Source organism: Pogona vitticeps, chromosome 3 (assembly GCF_051106095.1).
Source record: "Pogona vitticeps strain Pit_001003342236 chromosome 3, PviZW2.1, whole genome shotgun sequence".
Lineage (NCBI taxonomy): Eukaryota > Metazoa > Chordata > Lepidosauria > Squamata > Agamidae > Pogona > Pogona vitticeps.
This window is the reverse complement of record NC_135785.1, coordinates 49,161,219-49,183,252: the sequence shown is the minus strand read 5'-3', so window position 1 is coordinate 49,183,252 and position 22,034 is coordinate 49,161,219. Positions and strand designations below refer to the sequence as shown.

Here is a 22,034-nt window from a genome sequence, read left to right as displayed (position 1 = left end):
AGTGACAGTGCTGTGGTCAGCTATGAGATATCATAGTACTACCGTAATCTATCTATTTACATGTGTTATGTGATGTAGTCTGCTTCTGTTCACTTAGAGAAGTTCTTGCTAATGCCCATGCTTTCAAATGACACAAAATCAGTGCATTCCAACTGTCCCTATGGATGATGTCTGTCTGATAGTGCAATTCTGTGCATATCTGTTCAGAACACACTCTTACTGAGTTCAATGGAAATTGCTCTCAGGAGAGTGTGTATAGTTTAGAATTTCAGCTATAGGCTGCAAATCAACTCTGTATCTGCCATAAGGACCTAATGGTTGGGCTGAGTTTATAATCTAAATATAGATAAAGGGTGAAGGGGTAATAAGAGGCCACCAATTCCAACACTGGCTCTCAGGGAAGGTTATTTTAATTTTGTGCAACTGCTATTAGTGTAATTTCCTAGTATTTCCTAGAATTACAAATAATTGCTTGGTCTACAGCTGTTTTAAGTTTAAAATATGGAAGCTTTGAAAGCCAGATATTAAGGAATTAAGTACAATGAATATTTTTCTCTTTGCTTGCAGATTATATCTAGGACAAATTGAAGTGAAATATGACTTAATTTAACAGTCTTGTGCCTCTGCTTTCTATAGTTTGCACTTGTGCTAAAATAGAAATTTTGTTTTCAAATTATGTTTTAAGAAAATATGGCAATTCAGAATTAATGTATGGTGAACACAAAAAGAAAGAAAGCTGAATTCATTTACGTTAGATAAATAAATTAAATTAAGATGTAATGGCTAAAATCCTGCTTGTTAGTTATGGTGCCATAAGTGTGATTGTGTACATTGCACTGATTGTCACTAGTTGTTATTTGTATTCCTTGTTGTGCGCCATGTCACACAACTGGCATGTGACAAGAGATGCATGCGGCAATTTGTTAATTCATTGCTGCAGTGTACATCTCTGAATTTATGCTGTTGTAACTAACTACTGTAGTAGGATTCGGGTTACTCTAATTATACAAAAGGCTTGTTTTTTGCTATTATGTTACAATTTGATATTATGAAATAGAAAAAATTCAAAGATATTTAAAATGAAGAGTAGAAATCAACACATGTGTGCTATTTTCTGGATTATCATCTTGTTGTACATGGTGTATTATACCATGTGCGTTATGAATTTTATCAGCTATAATAATTTCTCAGTCAAGAAATAACTTTTTATGTCCATGGGACCGTTCAGGTATCTATAACATAAATATCATGTCACAGAAAATAGACAAACTAGAATGGGGACTCACAATGCACAGTGTTTAAGGATTGCTCTAGAGCAGCCATTTTCAACGAGGGACATAGGGAGCCTGGAGCACCCTGGCACATTTGAAGGGGGAGGCAACAATTTTTCACACAACACCTTATAAGGTTAATTTTGCAACATACAATCCTGATTCCACCTTTATTTCTTTCATATTGTTTTTATGGTTGTGGTAAAAAAAGCTGAGAATGGCTGATCTAGAGCAGTGGTCCCCAACCTTGGGCCTCCAGATGTTCTTGGACTTGAACTCCCAGAAATCCTGGCCAGCAGAGGTGGTCGTGAAGGCTTCTGGGAACTGTAGTCCACGAACATCTGGAGGCACAAGGTTGAGGACCCCTGATCTAGAGGATGTGTGAGAACTTTCCATAGAGAATGAATGTTATTTTTAAGGGCAGCTTTTAAAATATGCACTTGTGACAAAGTTAAGTGTCCAAGAGTACAGTTTCAAGAAGGAGGAGAAGAGAGGACTGAAATTTATAGCGAAGTTCCAATATCTGCTCACATTGTTCAGGATTAAATTGGAAACACAGTGAGCATTTACTCTAAGTCTGCTGCAGTAATGATTAGAATCCTGTAGAGGGAGCTTTGTGCTCTCCTCTGGAGCCCTAAAGTAAGGTGAAAAGGGCAATGTTGTCCATGATGGCAAATAGGGCAGGTGCATTTGTTTGCATTTCAACATTAACAACTATAAAAGGAAATGGAATCAGCCTGTCTGACAAAGATCCATGTACCACCCTGTAGCAACACTGGAAGAGGCAAACAAAGTTAAAACTAATGGCTTGGGTGTTGTGTCTTCAAGTGACAGAACAAGTAACTGCTCAGAAAACTGTTATGTTGAAAAAGCTATGCATCTGTCCATCTCCAAATTGGTAGAAACCGTGAACAGGTTCAGAATAAGGTTGAACGAATAGCAATACATGTTTTTAAAAGACAAAAGCAAAGGTTTGCATGAATTATATTTTTAAAACTAATTTTGGATGGTCGTATATTTGTTTTCGAATTATGCTTGAATAGGTTAAGTAAGACAGTGGAAAGGAATGAGCTCTAGCTTTATGTTTCCAATAAACAGTTTGAAATTCAAATAATCTAAAATTATAATAACTACACATTATGATGGACAGGATTATTTTCGATTGTCTGAGGTTATAATAGCCAAGAGGAGAGTAGTGACATAATGTCTTTTAAAAAAAAACCCACAATGTCCCTGATAGGTAGTTTTAATTACCTAGACATCTGCTGAGCATCAAGCACAGAAAAACATGAATCACCAAGGGCATTTCAGAGCTATATAGAAGATAATTTAATGATGTGGAAAATAGAAGAACAAGCCAGAGGTGACACTACTGACATGAAGGAAATGACTGAGAATGTGACTGTATCTGAGGAAACTTGAAAGAACTACCGAGCAATTACACACATTCATGAGTTTTTATTACTGCACACCATAAAAATAGTTTCTGACTAGAATAATACTGGGCAGATACTGACATTTTCTTAGCATTAAGCATGTCTGAAGGCAAGACTGGCTGCTTCTGGAAAGCCATCGTTTTATTTAATAATTTAGCATTTTTGTTCAGAGATACAGTACTCTACTGCAGAAGATGATACATTAGAACTGGGTCTTAGATGTTGCAGTTGGAGTTGGAATACTTTTGCTTTTCTGGACAAGCACAGTTATTCCAGAATCCTGAGTAACATTTAACCAGAAACTGTTGATATTTTAGGAAGATAAAACAATGAGAGATAGATACATTATAGTGGAAAACATTCTTAAAATGTTGTTTGTAGCGTTTTATGAGGTATTGTTTTATTTTTCTTTGTTTTATTTTTGAAACATTTGATAAAGAAACATTTCTAATGTCTTTTGAAAAGCCCTCTGAAAAAAGGTTGACCACAGTTCTTTGTTAGTATTTCTGTCTTCTTTCAGAGCATTTTTATTGCAGCCACTGAGCTGCACCATGTAGTTATTAATATTTAGCTGTACAGGAGTATCACTGAGGGTTAACCAAGTTTTGCATTCATCTCTTCTATTATTGGTTAGGAAAGAGGAATGCATCCTTCTTGCCAGGGAAACTAATCCAATATTTCTACATCCTACCATGCTGTACTGGTGGTCCATGGTAGTTCAACTCTGATAGTGTACCATTACATGCTGCAATTAGCTGCAGTGGAATGTGGATGTAAGTATATGTTAGGATGGGTATCCTGAAGAAAATAATTCAGTGCAAACAGACAATATCCATATTTGGGTATATTCTAAAGGCACATTTATCATTTCTGAACTGCTCTTCATTTTTGCAGAGACAATGAATATGAACCAAAGAATTTATTTAAAAAATGGAATAGAACAGTGAACAAAACCCTCAATTTCAAGTACAGTAGTTGAGGAGCAGCTAAAACAATGGAAAATACCAGCATAATCATATCACTGCTTGCCTGTGAAAATCTTAAAGATTTTGAGATGATTGCAAGACTAAAATGAGTGCTGGTGGTAGCCAAGAGCTTGGAAATGTTACAATTTTTAAACTACAATTCCCAGAATTCCGTAGCCATTATAGCCATAAATTCTTGCTGACTGGGGATTCCAGGAGTTGTAATCCAAAAGGGTTAAAACGTCCAAGCTCTAGTAGTACCTCTAATACTGGTAAAATCAGGGCACCTCTCTAGAGAAGACTGTTTCCCTAGTTGCCATACAGTGTATAAGAATACTCAGAGAGCAGCCTCCTGTGAAGATCACCTGGCATGAAGAGGGTGCTTTAAAGCAGTGGTTCTTAACCTTTGTTACTCGGATACTTTTGAACTGCAACTCCCAGAAACCCCAGTCAGGACAGCTGGTGGTGAAGGCTTCTGGGAGTTGCAGTCCAAAACCCCTGAGTAACCCAAGGTTAAGAACCAGTGCTTTAAAGAAATGTGGAGCTTCATATTGTGGCCCAGCCTGTCAACTGTGTTCCACTGATTTCTGCTGAGAGATCAGTCACCCACTTGCTCTGACAAAAGGAATATGCTCTGCTTCCCATAAAGATCCACATCAGGGTAGATAAAAATCAATGATTTTAAAAATAAATTGATTTAAATCATGATTTCAATCACAATGTAAATTAAAAAACCATTTTAAAATTTTAAACAGGTCCAGGTAGTTGCCTTGTTCTGTCTGATCTTTAGAGATGTTAGTATTTCTACACTGGGCGGTTAAGGAATAATCTACTTTATGCGGATCCTTGGTAATTAAAAACTGGCAATAACATTCAAGCCTGAATGTTTATCCTCTCTGCTTCTTGTGCTACATTCCCCATAGAGACTTTTCTTTCACTTCTAGAACATTGCTCTCACTCTAGTTTCCTTTCCAACAGCAATTATCATTATCTGTGCTATAATTCACAGCAATTTAGACAGCAGCATTGTCTATTTAAAGTGCTATGATAATTGCAAAGCAATGGAAGTCACATTCCACAACTATAGCATTCAGAGGATGTTTGCAAGATTTAACACTCAAGGAATTGTGTTTTGAGATTGTTGCTGTTTAACACTTAACAGACTGGCTTAGGTCTATAGCTGCAGAGCCTCCTTGAGAACTTGATGATCCATCGGGTCCCTTTCAGCTCTGCAGTTCAATGTTTGTTGTTGTTGTTGTTGCAATAATGTGCATTGATTATTACCAGTTCTGCATGAGACTATCAGCACCAGCTCAGGACCTACAGAGATCAGTGGGGCATCTGAATCAGTTGCAAATAAAGATACTCTGAATAACAGTCTCTAAAATCAGCATTTTGCATTCACTTTACATTAATTATTCAAGAAAACTCTATTTTTTTTTCAGTTATTCTATGGTTGTGTTAGTGGTTGCATGTATTGTCCTTTTCATTATTTCAGACCATGCTTGTTGAACTTAGTCGTCAATGCAATTTTGTGAATATTCACACTGTCATGAAAATGGAGCCTGAGTGACTTGATTCTTTACTTGTGCAAATAATTCACATACAGTTTTGGAATTTTCCTGCAGGCCATGTTTGAACTGGTCACTTCAGAAGCTTCATACTACAAGAGCCTGAATTTGCTGATATATCATTTCATGGAAAATGAGCGATTGAAAAAGATCTTGCATCCTTCAGAGGCTCACATCCTCTTCTCCAATGTTATGGATGTAATGACAGTTAGTGAGCGGTAAATCTCTTAATAACTATTACGAATGACAATGTAGCTGAGATCAGGAATTATTTACATTTTCTTTTATTTCTTTTCTTTTTTTGCTGTCCCTCAAAATAGTTGTGCTTGTTTTTCACTTCTTTAGATCATCATTTTTGATTAATGTTTATCCTTTAGTATCATGGAGCAGTGGTGTGCACAATGGGGTCCTGGGCATGTAACGCTTCAATGCTATTTTTGTGGCTCCTAGCCCTTCTGTGGTCTTATCCCTGGAATAAAAGGAGCACAGCAGCTCCTGGAAGTCTTCCTTCAGGTGTGGCATTTCATATTTCAAAAAAGGTCACAGGATCCCTCCACCCAAAAATACCCATTTTAAATCCTCAAATTTCCATTCTGCAAAACTGGGAGTGGTTTTGTAAACATTTTCTTTCTTTCTTGCATTTTTTTCACTATTTGTGCAGCTCCTGGGTAGTCCTTGCAACCAAGTTGCCCACCCCATTATAGAGGGATGTAAGACTTGTGCCTGCAGTTACAGCACCAAAAAAAGCAAGATTGCTAAATCCCATTTATAGGGATCAACATAAATTATTTTGTATCAGTAACAATGGCATACAAAAGTGCTTGCAAATCAAGTAGAAATAAGGTTTATATCCAGTTGTGACAATATGGTTGTACTAGATGGAAATCTGTGGAATTACATAGGTGGTAGCTTAGTATGCTGGGATCTTGGCTGGCCATTGCCTAACCATACAAATCATGTAACCACATCCCTCTTTTCTACTTGTTCCTGTAGGCTTGCAGTTCAATCCTAATTGAGAAGTGTGTCAACTGTTTGGGGGAGGGTTAGGTTAAGCTTAAGAAACACATTTCTGCTATGACAACCGTCTTTTGCTAGCTAATCTTGAAGATATCAAAGATATGCCATGAGGCTAATTGGAAGGCAGAAGTGTTCTGCTGTCTAAAATCTACCATCAGGAGAACAAAACAAGGGGCAGAGAAGTGTAGGACAAGGGAAGAGGCAAGTTATTCCAGATACAAAACTTCTCTAACCCAGGAATGAAGCCATATAGTGTTGGTGTGAACTGAAGCAAGGGCAAGGCTAGTTAGCAATTTCCAGTGCCCCTAGGATGGGAATGGTTTGGATTCAGTACAGATTCAGCTCCAGTAGGCACTTTGATATTTTGACCAGTTTTGACTGTGCTCATTTCAGTTGGCCATAATGTAGAGACAGTCCAGAAGGGGAACACTCATCCATAGATCCCCAATAGGATATTAAAAAGGACAGGCCCAGACCTCAACTGTGATGTATTACCTCCTGTCCACTGGTTTCGGAAAATAATACTATCTAGCTGTGCAATAATTTTGTGCTGCAGTGAATGAATGGAGATATAAAAGAGGAAAGAGGGAGTGCAGTGATAGAACTGGTCATTCTTCGCATAGCACAAGTGGCCCCATGGGTATTTTCAGATTTCTATCATCATTATTGTGGAGCAAGTTTTGTAACAAAAATGTTCCTTTTTAAAGGTGGCATAATTACAGTAATCTGTTTTCACTGTATATTGGTGATGGGAGATCCATAACAGGTAAAAGGAGATATTCCTTTGTACAGTGCACAGGTAAACCATCATGTTCATTACCACAGGAGTGACAACCAACCTACATTGCTATAAATACCATTTGCTGAGGAACATAGGTAGAAGGATGGTATGGTACTCACAACTTGCTTGTTGGCTTTTTGTGGGCATAGGATACTAGGCTAAATAGCTTTTGGTCTAAATCAGTACAGATTTGCTATTATCCTAAATGTTAGATCAATATTGATTCAAAATACGCTTGGACAGGAACAAGTCATAGATTCTTTAGAAGTTTGATTTTAAAGTTATTCATTCATTCATTTTTGCTTTTATTGCCTAGATCCATCAGATTTTCGTTTGAAGTTAGTATATGGTCACCACAGTCATTTACATGCATTTATCTGCATGCATATCCCTTTATTAACTTTAAATATGACAGGATCCTAAAAAGCTATCTTTTTCTGAAAACCAGACATTTTAGCCACCTATGTACATTAGAAGGAGAAGTCAGATGTATCCTTCTTCATGGGGAGGGATCATAAAAAACAAAAAGACTGATGGACTGAAAACTGACCATCTCTGAAAAGCAGAACTGCTGTTTTCTTTTCTGCAGGCTCTTGTCCTTATCCCAGTACTCCAGAGGGTAGCATGCTTCACTTGGGGAACTGCGTTCAAGGTCAAATTTTTCTTACTGATGTACAATTTAACAACTAATGTACACTCTAAGAATATAGTCAACCAGAAGATCTTTATCTCCAAATCAATAGTCATTTATTGGATTAGATTCTCTGTGGTACATATTTCCTGAGCTTTCTGAAACTGTTAATGCTTTTTGAACAAAATTCTTCTTATGGTTCAGATAGTATAAAGCAAAGAAAAAAGAGTTAGATTACCTTCAGCAACCATACAAAAATGGATGTGTTTTAGAACCTGTATTTTACACCCCTTCCTCCCCACCAAAAGAAAGTGAAAAACTGAAACTAAATCAGTCCCCTTTTTAATGATTTGTGTTTGTTGTCTATGTTTGTTTTGGGTTCTTATATCAATTATTTTGGGTTTCTTGTTTAGCTTCCTCTTGGATCTTGAGAAGCGGGTGGAAGAGAACATTGTAATCTCAGATGTCTGCGACATTGTCTATCAACATACTATTAATCATTTCTCGGTGTATGTAACTTATGTCTCCAACCAGACCTACCAGGAAAGAGCTTATAAGCAACTCCTGTAAGTGTGATTACTTTGTAAAACCATTCAGGCATGTCATGAAATTATCTAGAGTTGCCCATGTCTCTTCTAATAATTGCCTGTAGGTGAGTGATATTTTTTATTCATGCCAATTAATATATGAGATATGCAGCTACAGCCTGATTGTACTGTGGGTTGAATTCTCATACTGGTACATGAAAACAATTTGTTGCTTCACATAATTTGTTAATATTTTTATTCAGAAGTTTTCACATGTTTTACACTAGTTACAAATGGGACATTTCCTCATATTTGTGCCATTGTTTTTACTATGAGGAATCCAATTACATGCATTTCTTTGCCACAGAATCAGAGCTGGTGCACTGCTTCTCCTTAACACTGATTCAGACAAGCAATATCAGACCTCTAGTAGTACCGGAAGCTCTCCAGGACTCTGAACTGCTCCCCTCCTCTATGCCTGATGAGTTTTTCATACTTTCATTTCCAGCCAGGTCTGGCTTGGTTAAATCACTTCATGGAAGGTCTTGTTCGTATGACTATATGATTTTCACCTTACCACAGTAATCCAACTGTGTAAAGATGTGTAATTATGCCTCTGACTCATCTACTTGGACACACACCCCATTCACACCCACCCACACACACAGCATATGCTACTAAGTCCGTATGTGCTACACATGTGAAACCATTACTCGGCTTGCACAATAAAAGACTATTTTTTTTATTCTCTGACACTATAAATAGACCAAACTTTGAACCAAAATTCACTAATATGTTTTCCCCATGATTCTCAAAGAGAGAAGAGAGCCAAATACCAGTTTTGAAGGAAGTAGTACCTTGGAATAAAAACCCCACATATGAGCAAGTGTGTCAGTTATTCACACCAGTTATAAACATAAGGAAATAACCAACACCACTCTCCATCTGTCTGTTGTCAGGCAGGACAAGCCAGCTTTCCGGGAGGTGATCTCACAGTTGGAACTGGATCCAAAATGCAAAGGTCTGCCTTTCTCCTCATTCCTGATTTTGCCTTTCCAAAGGATCACTAGGCTGAAACTACTGGTGCAGGTACGACAGCATTACTCTTCTGACAAACCTTTCTTGAATGCTGCCTTTCCATGTCCCAGTTTGATTTATTTGAAATGGAAGGCCTTCTGCAGGGAAGAAAAGCCCTTGAGGAGGAATGTTTCTGTGGAAAAATTAGGCCACTAGACAGCTTGTAATGTAAGCAAAGAAAACGTAATGCTGACCCTCTCTTGTTCTTCCCTATGCACTCAAATATAACCTGTTTGACAGTGCTATCAGCTTACCATTTCATGAAGACAGACAGTAAAGTGGATTAAAGCACTCTTGTTTTTAATAGCTATCAGTGTGAACTGAAGTTCGAGCCAGTTTTTAAAAGGTGATGGGTAATTAGTCCTATTTAAATTCTAGCCATTTGAAAGGTTTGGGATTGCTGAAAAACTTTATCCAACATGAAGTAGGTGTAGTAGTAGGTGTTAATAACACTATATCTGTCTTTTGTTTAGAATATCCTGAAGAAAGTGGAGGAAAAGTCTGAACGTGAAATCACTGCACTTGAAGCTCACAAAGAACTGGAAACGGTAAGTTTGGGCTTTCAGAATGTTTGTGATTTTCATATACTTTTCTGGAACATTTACTTTTACTTTAACGAGTAAATTTCAGGAAAGCATTTCAGATTAGCTATGTGCCATCAAGTTGGAACTGATGTATAGTAACCCTAATTGGGCTTTCAGGATAAATGAGATATTGAAGGAGTGGTTTTACCAGTTCCACCCTGCACTGAATTTCCATGGACAAGCAGGAACTCAAACCCTTGTCTCCAGAGCCCTAATCCACCACTCTATCCACAACATCACGTTAAGTACCCCAGATAATAGTTAACTATGTGCTGTCAAGTCAGAATCAACGTATAGCGACCCTAATAGGGATTTCAAGAGAGATGGGATGTTTAAGGAATGGTTTTACCAGTTCTGTACCCCCAGTGAACTTCTGTAGCTAGGTGGGGCTTCATACCCTTGTCTCCAGAGTCCTAGTCCTCCACTCTATCCACTACACCACACAGGGTACCCCAGATAATAATAATGTAAATTTATTCTTTTAATAGGAAACTATGGAACAGGCACTGCTGATTGTTTCACACATTTCACAATATATTCCTTTTTGACTGTTATGAAGGCTTTTGGACAAAAGTGTTCCTGAAGAAAAAGTTCCTTCAGACTTCAAAGCGCAAAAGCTTTTGTTAGACTCTTGAAGGTGATAGAATCCACAGAGAGCAATCATTTAATTAGCTGCCTCCAGAAGCTGACTGTTAGTAGGTCAGGTTTCATCCACGAGTGCAGAGTTATTATTTTGACCCAAAACTGTGTAGGCCAGGCAGTGTCCTTTTGTGTGGATTTCCCTTCTAGGAGGCTGCTGTGTGTACTCTCCTTGGCCAATTATATATTTTTGGACATGGCTAAATATGCCTTTAACAATAAGCTGAATCAGCTTATCACATGAAGAGAAGGATTCACATACTTTCTCTCTCTGTTCTCACAGTGCAGTAGCACAGGCCACCCTCTGTTGTCTCTCTGTGTATAAATGCATAGATTAAAACTGCACAATTGCGGTCGGGGGGGAGCAGAATTTGATAATCATTTTTGCAATATGATTTTTTTCCTGTAGATTCTAATCAGATGTTGCATTCACATGGAGATATACAAAGCAGTTAAGACAGGGTATGCATGCTGGATGGTAAACAAGGGTGGGAGCATCTGCTTTTTCTACAATGCAGTACACTAATCTACTATAAAATATAACTGGCGTAGCAGCACACAGAGATTAAGAACACATGCTGTATCTTTTAATTGCATTACTCTTCATGCAGTGGACCACATTAAGTATTTGTCCATTAGCAGGGACAGAGGTTGAAATATTACTTTTTAAAAGGTAATTCATTCCTTTACTCATTCCTAGTTATCCCACCCTGGGAAACTTGTTGTTGTTACCACTGCTAAACTGTGACATGTGACACATTACGCTGTGTGTTAGGAATACCTTATGTTGCTTGTCACATACAGCACTGATGGTACCTGTCTGTCATGGGTTTGGAGGGAAAGTTCCATCCTATGGGGAGTGGAAGGCGGGACATCGGGGGGAGGAGCTGTACTGTATATATTTGGGGGAAGTCCTTCGTAAGGGAGCTGACGTGGAGAAGTGGAGTTGGAGTCTGTGAGTCAGACTGAGTACAACTGTTCGTCAGATAGTACATACCTGATAGGTTCAGGTTTCTATCTAGGTAGCCAGAACGGATAGGTTCAGGGTCTGTGCGTTACCTTAAAGTGTTCCGTGGGAACCAATCTGTTGTATGTGTATGATTGGGACTATACCAAGTTCCAGTATCCTATTTACCTGATCCTTTTATTTACCCTGTTTGTTTTTTTCAATAAACCTTGTTCTCTTGTTTATTAAAATCCATTCCTGGTCTGGGTGACTTGGGAGAGCGAATGGTTGGTGGCAGCATAACTACAGGGTGGGATACTCCAGTAGGTCTGGGGTTGCTACATTGCTGTTTCTGCATCCCCTATCTGAAAAGTTAGGAAGCCCCTCCCCAGGTCAATGAGGGTGCAGCCACTCATTCCCAATCCCTGAAAAACACTTTTATAACACTTTTTTCTTGGTATTTAAAGTGGTCTTAAATATATCTTTAAGTCAAACGGAAACTATGGACAACATGCACAGCTTCTTCAACAAGTTATTAAACTCTGGGGAGCCTTCCCCAAAGTGCTAACTGTGTCATTTTTCATGGTACTGTATACAATTTGGACATGAAGCAGGACTGGACAAAGAAGGATTGCCAGCATAAACTCTTCCACCCCACCCCAGCATCTGCATTCCTCCTGATAGTTTACCCCCCCCCCCAAAGTTCTTTCTTCTACAGCAGGGCATAAAGGCTTGATTTATGTCATGATGGGATATTTGCTTCAAATCAGAACCTGAGCCAAAGAATTTTGTTTCTAAAATATTCTCATTTCACCTTCTCTTTTAGGTGGTAAAGGCTTGTAATGAAGGTGTTAGGAAGATGAGCCGTACAGAGCAGATGATCAGCATCCAGAAGAAGCTGGAATTTAAGATCAAGGTATAAGTTGCCAACTGGCAAATCCTGAAAAGGAATAGACATCTGCCACTATGTGACATCCTGAATTAAATTTAGTACCACTTTGACCATAATTACATCTAATTTAGCCTTTACTCCAGTGTTCATTAACTATGCTACTTGGGAGCTTCTAAGGGCGCAGATGTTGTACATCTGCCAGAGTGTATTTTTCCAGTGTCTGAAAGTGTTCCCAGATGATGCTTTTAATATGCAAACACCCTGCTTCAAGCATGGAATTTTACAAGGAGGCCATACAAATGTTATTGTAACTCTTTTAGGTTTTTCCACTGATTTTTTCCTTTTTTCTCTTTCCTCATTTTGCAAAGGAGTTAAAGGTGGAATAGTTGCACAATATCTTTAGATTGTTTATAATTTCTGGTGATACAATGAATCACAGTTTGTGGGAACAACAAATGATCCTTTCTGGGCATTCTAAAGTGTCTTCCATAGCCCTGCTCTCTTAACGCTGACTCCTAATACCTTCAGGGAACTTGCCTGCAGCAATGTCTGTTCCTAGGACACATGGGGGTAATTTCACCATGCTTTGAAGTCTGCCCAGCACCCCTGGGAACCCCGGACCATCCCCTCAATGTTTAAACACATATTTCTCTTAAATTGCTTTTAAGGAATTCCTGTACATTTTGTCCCTCAAAATGGGTTGGGGATAGGGGCTTAACTGCTTAAATTTTGTTCCTTTTTTTTCTTCTAGTGTACATCAGATTGTTCGTTGTAACTGAATTGTTGAGTGTGGCCTTCAGAAAAACGGGAGACAGGGAGAGGAACAGGATAGGGCTGAGGCAGAAAAAAGAGGAGACAGGGAGATTGCAACCATTACAGAGGGAAAGCTATTGAGGCAAAAGCTGCATGTGTAGAAATTGTGTGCGGCAACATACTGAGAATAGATGCTTGCACAGGTAGTTAGCATTTGGATGCAGATCAAGTGAACAATAGCAAAGCTCTGTCACCAACTATTTAAAAAGGAAGCAAAACCTTGTGCAATAATTTGTTCTGAAGATCTCTCAGAGTCTTACTTTGCTTTTTGCATTTATGTTGTCCAAGACATTCAGGCCTTGAAGCCCTCTTTGTTGTTCTGGTTCCCTTGATTCCTCTCTTCTATCTGCTGTTCCTATCATGTTTTTAGTGGAGTTGCTGTATCCATTCAATTCTGTATTACTGTCTGTTCTTGTATCTCTTATCATTAATCACTGTCATTCCCGTCATTTTCTCTATATTGGTTTATTCTCCAGTTATACCACTTTTGCTCAGCGGCTAAAGTTTAAATATTATCTAACAATCTATATGTTTTCCCTTGGCTCTAGGAGCATTTCCTCACCTCCCTCTACTCTCCTTTCTTTTGTGATTTGTATTCTATTAATGATGTCTCTCCATTAGAGATGGGCATGAACCTCAGTTCAGAGGTCCGTGCCAGTTCACATGCACGGCACCACAGCTGCCACGTGTTCCCTTCCCTGCCTCCCTGGCCAACGACCCACTCACGAGACGGAGTGGGTCTTCTTCGGCTGTTCGACCAGTCCCCAACAGGAGCACGGCTTTGCCTCCTTGTCTGAGTGAGTAGTCAGCCAAGGAGGTGGGGCAGGGAAGCCTGTGCTCCTGCTGGATACCGATCAAACATCTGAAAAGGAGGAGTAGAGGAGCAAGTGCTGAGTGATGAGTAGGGGATCCACAGGAAGATGGGGGAAGGGAACCTGCTGTCACTCATGGAGGAATATTCAAGATGCTGTTTGTTATATTCCTTCAGATTCCTGAGTTCATTCTTTCATTCTGACTTCTTGGTTTTAGATATATTCCATCTTAGACCCTTTAGTTCCTTTTTTGTGACTGCTAATCTTCTTCATCTTGAAAATATGATCACATTTCCAGTTTTTTGCCCTGTTTTCATCAGTTGCTATATCATTTTTACCCACTTTGTTACTAATTGATGTTGATTATCTAGTCCCCTTACCCTTTCTAAAGGTTTATATTATTTTTCTTATCTTTATCTCAGTACTCTAGGCTGTCTGCTTGCTTGGGAAAGAGCCTACCTTTTATTACAATAAGAATCACTGGTTTCAACTAGCTAAGGGTGTTTAATAACAGATTAACTTTAGGATGTAGTTGTATAGATAGAATAACTGTGTTACTGACTTTCAGAGGAATATTTTGATCACAGACACTTTAGGCAGCATGTTACTCTCTTCAGTATATAAGGTTGTTGAATATTTGCCATGTCTGGAATGCAGCACCTATCTGGCTGATTAGATTTCCTCCAGGCCTTAAGAAATCCCCTAAAATCTATTTCAAAGCCTCCTGTTGACTATTTAATTGCTTTTTTTCACACACACCCCATGCTCTTTTTCCCCCTTCTTGCAAAGTATTTTTCACCACAACAGTACAATCCTGTTTTATAATTCTATAGAGTCTATTTTTTGTGTGGCACCTAGTACATTTTAGGCACTTAATACCTACCAGTTGTAGTACTCTTTGTTTTAAATTTTATTCTTTCTTTTGGCTTTTAACATGTGGCACTTGATACAGGGGCTGCATAAACTTTAGAAAGGCCATGGGCCCTTCTTAGCAAATATTGAGTTTGATTGATGTAAGTTGCAGCCTTCTTGAACATAGTTTTGTTTCCTTCATTAGTCTGTGCCCATCATCTCCCACTCCCGTTGGCTGCTGAAACAGGGAGAACTCCAGCAGATGAATGGTCCTAAAACATCACGTACCCTTCGTACAAAGAAACTGTTCAGAGAAGTCTACTTGTTTCTCTTCAATGATTTGCTAGTGCTCTGCAGACAAATCACTGGGTGAGTTGGAAACAAGAGGGCCATCATTCAAGCTGCTAGATCGTAGAATGCATGCAGTATTTCATCATGTGATAGCTCTTAGCAGTTCTGGCTGGGATAGTTTCTGATTGTCAGTGTTACAAACAAGCTGTAGGCAAAGGCTCTGGATGAAGATGTATAGCTCTCTCTACAACGGTACACATAACTGTTTTTCTTGTACCATAAAACTCTGGGTTTTTAAAACAGAAATTCACACTCCCCGTTGTTAAATTGGCAGTGTTTATGGGAGATTCCAGGTTAAGAAAGGATCTCAAAAGGAGTTGGAGATTTGCACCAAATAGAATTGGGGGGGGGGGATAAGGAAGTAAACTTTCCTCTACTAATCACTTTAGCTTCCCACAATATGATTTCCTAAGTGCTATCTATAATGCAAACACAGAGCACAATCAGATGCTTAATTAGCTTGCCTTTTGGAGCACCTACAGTGTGCTCTGAATCAATGCATTTGCTGGCAACCAGACAACATACAAGAGATTGTGAACCAGCCTGACCCTGCTCCATGTCCAGTCTGGACTCTTTGGTCCAGTGGCAGGGCTGGGATAAAGCAATCAGTACCAGATTGAATTTGTAAGGATTGCTATAAAGATCACATTCCAGTGCAAACCTACACAGTATGATCACCAATCATCTCTTGAAATACTGGCAAGAAATCAAAACAGCACTTAATGCAGGTGGCGATCATGTCTTCTTGTGAGTTCTTTATGATGGAGAAGAGATTGTGAGGATTTTCCTACACCCAGAAACAAATTAAAGCATTTAGTCTTACCCAAGTCACAAAATATTACCAACAAGAAGCATATACTGGTTGCTTCTCTGTTCCATCTTTCAAATACTGTATTGTTTACCCCTCAGTCTATGACAAACTATTCTGACATCATTGTTTTCTCTCTTAGTGACAAGTACCAGGTGTTTGACTCTGCTCCCCGGGGACTTCTCCGGGTGGAGGAACTGGAGGATCAAGGACAGAGCTTAGCCAATGTGTTCATCCTGAGGCTGCTGGAAAATGCTGATGATCGGGAAGTCAGCTACATGTTAAAGGCATTGTCCCAGTATGTACAATCAAACTCAGGAATGGGAGGCATATATAGCCTGCAGGCCATGTGCACATGCCTTTTATGGGTCAAAGTTTTTTCATTTTGAAGAAATATAGAAATAGGAACATTTTAGTAGGAGATGCTTGTATTATATTCTAGGCCATTATGGCTCCTGGGTTAATCTGTGAGCAAGTGGCTTAGATGTGGCTCATTCATGTACTATTTTTCCATGTGTATGCATTCAGAGGGATCATTTTGAGATTTGCCTAAATACCGCATAACTTGACTGAGAACTCTCTTCTGAGAGACGTTCCTTCTCATTTGACAATAAGTATAGGTATGCTATCCTTATTGACATCCTATATGACTAGAAACCTGATAGTGATGTACAATTATGTAAGAGAAATAATTTTAAGTTGTGACAACAAGTTACTGCTCATTAACAATATGTTGTTTAAATTCTGGGGTGTGTGACTGATTGTATGATGGAACATGTCCCCAGAAGTACAAACAGCATCATTTTATGAGCAGCTACAACTTAATGCAATTTCCCTTATTCTTCACCAACAGGATTCTGGTCAGTGTGTTCAAATATTTGCCTCCCATAGACAGTGAAAGACAATTTTTTGTCAGAGTGCTGCAACAATAGCTATTCAGTCACATAATGGTTTCAGGAAGCTGTTCAGGTGGGGAGTGGTCCAAAGCTTGTTCCCACTGTTTGGTGCTCGAGTGACCTCATTCCTAGGTGTTCAAAGTTCAGATGACATCAGAATCAAAACAAGATGAGATAACTTTTGACTACAACAGTGTTTTTGGCGTAGAAACCCTTCAATCAGTGAAGCCAATCCTATACCATGGTTTGTTGACATGCAAATAAACAACTTGGAGAGAGTCAAACTGGTCTCCTTCCTCACTGACTCCCATTCTTCTTATTTTCACACTAACTGTTATGGATCTCTTGCATTACCTCTAAGGAAGGGAATGGCTCTTACAAGGATGTTTTTTAACCCCCAGAAATATCACACGTAAGATAGGAGGAAAATAAGAGGAATATGATGGTAGATTGTATCTATCTTTCACATGATGAGTTTCTAAACATGGCCAGTTCCCCCCCCCCCGCAGGGTATTTCATAGACTTTCAGGGTATTTCATAAGACACGTTGTCTTACCTTGTTCGTGACATTTTAATCAGTGAGTGGGAGCAGATGAGTCAGGTCTCACAAACGTCTTGCTGACAAGTGACACTTTACAGGCTTGGCTGACAGAAAGGGAGAGAGCACATGGATTTCACCTGTTTGCATGTGCAGAAGGGCACTCCATTAACAAGGAGTAGAGAGAAAGCAACGTCCTAGCACAAAGCAAGGAAAATGCTCAAATATAAGCATAATGAGATCAGAAAAGAACAGTACTAGAATGCATTGATCTATATGTCCTACTGTAACAGAAAGGAGTCATAGGGAATCAACCAAAGAAAGATGGGCAAGCGGCATTGGTTCTATTGTTCTATTCAAATCTGCATGGAAAACTAATTGCTGTATTCTCTTCTCCTTATACCCCTGCTTTACCCAGAAGTGAAATGAAGCGCTGGATGATTTTGCTTGCTCCAAATCGGCGAACCAAGTTTGTTTCCTTTACATCCAGACTCATGGGTAAGAAGAAAAAAGGAAACAGGAGGGCTGATGGACAACTGGATAGGTCCAAACTTCATGCCACTGATTGTTGTTTCCTGAGTTCTAGTTATAGTGGGTTCCAGGTAACAAGAATAGATCATAAACTACTGAATGAACAAACATAATTTGAAACTATGAGGTTAATTTTTTATTAGTGGTACCCTTAAGCATAACTATGCAAAGTTGTCAGGCTAGTTAGTCTCAAGTAGATCATCTGCCCTTCTTTTGTCTTGCCCTGTTGAGTTGATTTCCAATTCTTTTGAAGCCTTGTCTGAAGGCTTTCCAATTTTTGCACAACTTCATTCTTCCATACAGTATTTGTTTGCTCCCCCAGCATCCCCATCCATTGTGATTCATGTACCATTCTTTTGTATTACAAGTGCAAGGGGTTCATCTGAGAGAGTGCATGCATTCCCTGAGCACTGTACAGAGAAAAAGAAGAGAACACTCAGTGGATGAAACTATTCCATGGCCTCCAAAGCACTTCATTGAACCCTTTACTTCAGTGGCACAGCCTGATTAGACTATTTTTTCTTCTCTGTGTTTTTTTGTATATGTGTGCGCGCACATACCTGCATGCACACAAACATACTACTTTCTAGCTTACTCCTTATTAGCTACATCTTTAAAGAGTTCAGGTACAGTTCAGAATATTTGTAGGCTTGATCACTACCATACTCTATAGCAGTAACTATTTCCATAGTAATAACATTTTAAATCTTCTTATCTTTTCCCATTACCATCTCTGCTTCAGACACCTGCTCAGCTTCTATGTCCTAGTCTGGATTTAAGAGCTGGCAAGCTGTGTTAACTTCCTCTTTCCTGTTGGCAGATTGCCCTCAAGTACAATGTGTCCATCCATATGTGGCTCAACAGCCGGATGAGCTCTCACTAGAACTGGCTGATGTACTGAACATTCTGGAAAAGACAGATGATGGTAAGAACAAACCTGTCTGTAGCCTTCTATCCATGGGTCAGCTGAACAATGTCTTTTGTGCAGACACATAGGGTCCAGCCATTGCAACAGGGCAACTGGATAACACTTAGCCTGTAGAGTTAAAGATTATTGTAGCATAATCTAATATCTCTAAAGTAGTGAGATGTTGCTTATAAATTGGAATAGCCCAAACAAATAAATGTGAATCAGTATATAATTCTTTATATTCTTCATATTATGTTTTCAAACAAATTAATGTCAAAGCATTACAATCCCCATAAAGCTGAATTTCCAATAAGCCTCCCTGAGTTGTAACATCTGCTTTGGACTTAAAGATTATATAACCAGCTTCCATTAATACATTCTGATATGATCCATGATTTTTTAAAAAAAAAAACCATTTATTTTCCTGCTTTTGAATTGCCTCTTGTACAGTTTTGAACTTTTTGTGTGTTGTGGATTTATTGAGCTGTACTGCTGTGTGTTGCCTGCACCCCTCACCATCCTTTCCCCCTTTTTTTAAAAATCCAGGATGGATCTTTGGGGAGCGTTTGCATGATCAAGAAAGAGGCTGGTTCCCCACCTCAATGGTTGAAGAGATTATGAACCCCAAAATTCGATCTCAGAACTTAAAGGAGTGTTTCCGGGTACACAAGTCAGATGACAGCCAGCGACGGAAGATGGGCAGCAGGAACAGACAATGATCATTGCACACAGTTACTCATTCTTCATCAGAAGCAATTTATGGCTGGGTCTGAGACAAAGGGATTCAACACTCAGATGGTGGCATGGAAAACAGCTTTTGACAAGCAAGTCTTCTCACCCCTGACCTAGTGGGCTTCACTGGATACTTGGCACTGTATGGGTTATATCTCTTAAGACAGAGTTAGGAAAAAAAATGGAGAGGTGACTATGAACCTAAATATATTTCCTAGTGTACTGTAAATTCCAAAGAGTGTAGTATCTGTTAATCCTGCATGGTGAGGAAATAGTGAACGTGGAAGAAGTGGGGGGAAATTCTCTCAAGGCCCAGGAAACTAGCAGCTGAATATTGTAGCATTCCATCTGATGGTACAATGAGGTGCAGCATTTGTTTTGCTAGTGGCAAAAAGGAAATCTAGGAGCACTGTATCTTTCAAGCTCTCCACTGTCAGTTGTCTGTCTACTTGCCTCTACACTCAGGAAGCTTTTTTTTTTAAAAAGATCACCTGTACTGACAAGGCCTTTTATGTTCAGATATAGCAGAAGAATCGGCAAAGAAATTCCTGTAAATAATAAGTGCCAATATCTGGTTCAAAATAGTTCATAGTAGTCATTCACCTGTAGTCTTGGCCTAACCAGCAAGAAACGAATGTGTGATTGAGAGAAGGTTATACTGAAGTATGGTAGATATACTTTTTAAAAACAAGATGGAATTAATCACTCTAACGGAAATGTAGGATCAGACTACAATCCCTGTATTGTGAAATTTTGCTGTCCTTTGCCTAGCCTATTTTTTTCAAAGTACTATCTTCACTGTACTAATTTATTGGGCCTGTATCACAGTCCAGTCCCAGAGCATCCTGTCCAGCAGGAACATCCCTCTGTGCTGTAAAGCAACCACTCCCTGCATTTAAGTATCAAACAAAGTTATCCTAGACACCTACCAGTGATTCCCATCAACCTTGTAAGTATGGCAGAGTTGATGGGCACTGCACAGTTGAAATTTCTTTTGACCTAAATGAATGCTGCACTGAATTGTACAGAATAAACACAAATCTCTCACACAGGTTTCACTGGTTGGGTTTTTTTTTGCACTTTTCCCCACATTGTTCATCTGTTATAAAGAAGGGGAAAAACAAAAACAAAGACAAATGTTGTAGCCAGTAAAGGGCATTCATGACATTCTGTGGAGACACTGCCTCTGGGGAGCTAGAGAATTCCGTTGCAGACAGGCCAGCCAAGGCTCTGTGTAATTTATTGCTTTTCCTTTATATATATACACACGGACTCTGAAAAAAGTATTTTAAATAATATATCTGTCAGATTCAGAGAGTTCTGAATGTAAGGATGATTATACCAGATAATGGTCCAATGTTCATGCTAAGTACAAAAAGGATGACTTTAGAAAAAAGGTGGCACACTTTTATATTAAATGTTGTCTGCAAAAGTTGTACTATGGTGAACTTGTGGACAGTTTGTGTATAATGCTTTCAACCTGATGTATATAGGAAAGCCTCAAAAAGATAAAAGGACAAAAAAAAGGAGGAAAATATCCCCTTTTAATGCAAAACTTCGAGCCAGCAACAATATGCTTTGGGAAGGAAGAAGATGAACACAGCATTTGTCTATGGACTCACAGAATCAAATATGAAACTGAGATCAACAAATTAAAAGCTTGTAAAGCACTTTGTATATTAAAATGTTATATAAATAACTGCAATTGTTTATTTAACTACAACACTCCAAAATGATTTTATTAGAAGACTCCTTCAGCAAGTCATGAGGAAACAAAGGGTTTGTGATTACTTCAGATCAGACTTTCCCAAGATAGTTCCCAGGGTTTTGATGATGAATAGATGAAGCTGCTCTGTGCCACCAAGTCAGCTGTTGGGCTGTCTGTTGTGATTGGTGGCAGACTGGACTTCCCTAGCAAGAGACCAAGACTTAAAAGAGAGCCTTTCTGTGAGTATGCAGAGTCTTTGGATTCAGGCACCTGCTTCTTTGTCTTCCCCCACATCTTTTTAGGATGTCTTTTATTCAGTCAGGCCCAAAGAAGCTTGTATAACTAGCTAGTGAAATAAATGCACCATTATATTAGTTTAAAAATGAAAATAAAATCCTATACTTTTTTGTCCAAAATAAAAACAACAACAGGTGAACAATCAACCCTTTTCACCAAATGAATAAAAGCAGCTTAGTAAAATGGTCACTGGAAGGACAGATCCTGAAGCTGAGGCTCCAATACTTTGGCCATCTCATGAGAAGAGAAAACTCCTTGGAAAAGACCTTGATGTTGGGAAAGTGTGAAGGCAAGAGGAGAAGGGGACGACCGAGGATGAAATGGTTGGACAGTGTCATCGAAGCAACCAACATGAATTTGACACAACTCCGGGAGGCGGTGGAAGATAGGAGGGCCTGGTGTGCTCTGGTCCATGGGGTCACGAGGAGTCGGACATGACTAAACGGGTA

At 39.0% G+C, this 22,034-nt stretch overlaps 1 protein-coding gene across 4 annotated transcripts in view; it reads left to right on the top strand.

Moving 5' to 3' along the window:
- The window catches only part of NGEF (neuronal guanine nucleotide exchange factor), a 65,041-nt gene extending 43,762 nt beyond the window's left edge, over positions 1-21,279 (top strand). For all 4 annotated transcript variants that reach the window (XM_072995777.2, XM_072995779.2, XM_078389362.1 and 1 more), the window contains 10 exons: positions 5,301-5,461; positions 8,086-8,238; positions 9,159-9,288; positions 9,750-9,824; positions 12,272-12,361; positions 15,020-15,183; positions 16,116-16,271; positions 17,826-17,905; positions 18,759-18,863; positions 19,395-21,279. In XM_072995777.2, the coding sequence (XP_072851878.2) occupies positions 5,301-5,461; positions 8,086-8,238; positions 9,159-9,288; positions 9,750-9,824; positions 12,272-12,361; positions 15,020-15,183; positions 16,116-16,271; positions 17,826-17,905; positions 18,759-18,863; positions 19,395-19,567 (1,287 nt within the window). In that variant the 3' untranslated portion in view covers positions 19,568-21,279. The remainder of the gene's footprint in view (positions 1-5,300; positions 5,462-8,085; positions 8,239-9,158; positions 9,289-9,749; positions 9,825-12,271; positions 12,362-15,019; positions 15,184-16,115; positions 16,272-17,825; positions 17,906-18,758; positions 18,864-19,394) is intronic.
- Positions 21,280-22,034: the final 755 nt, after the last annotated feature.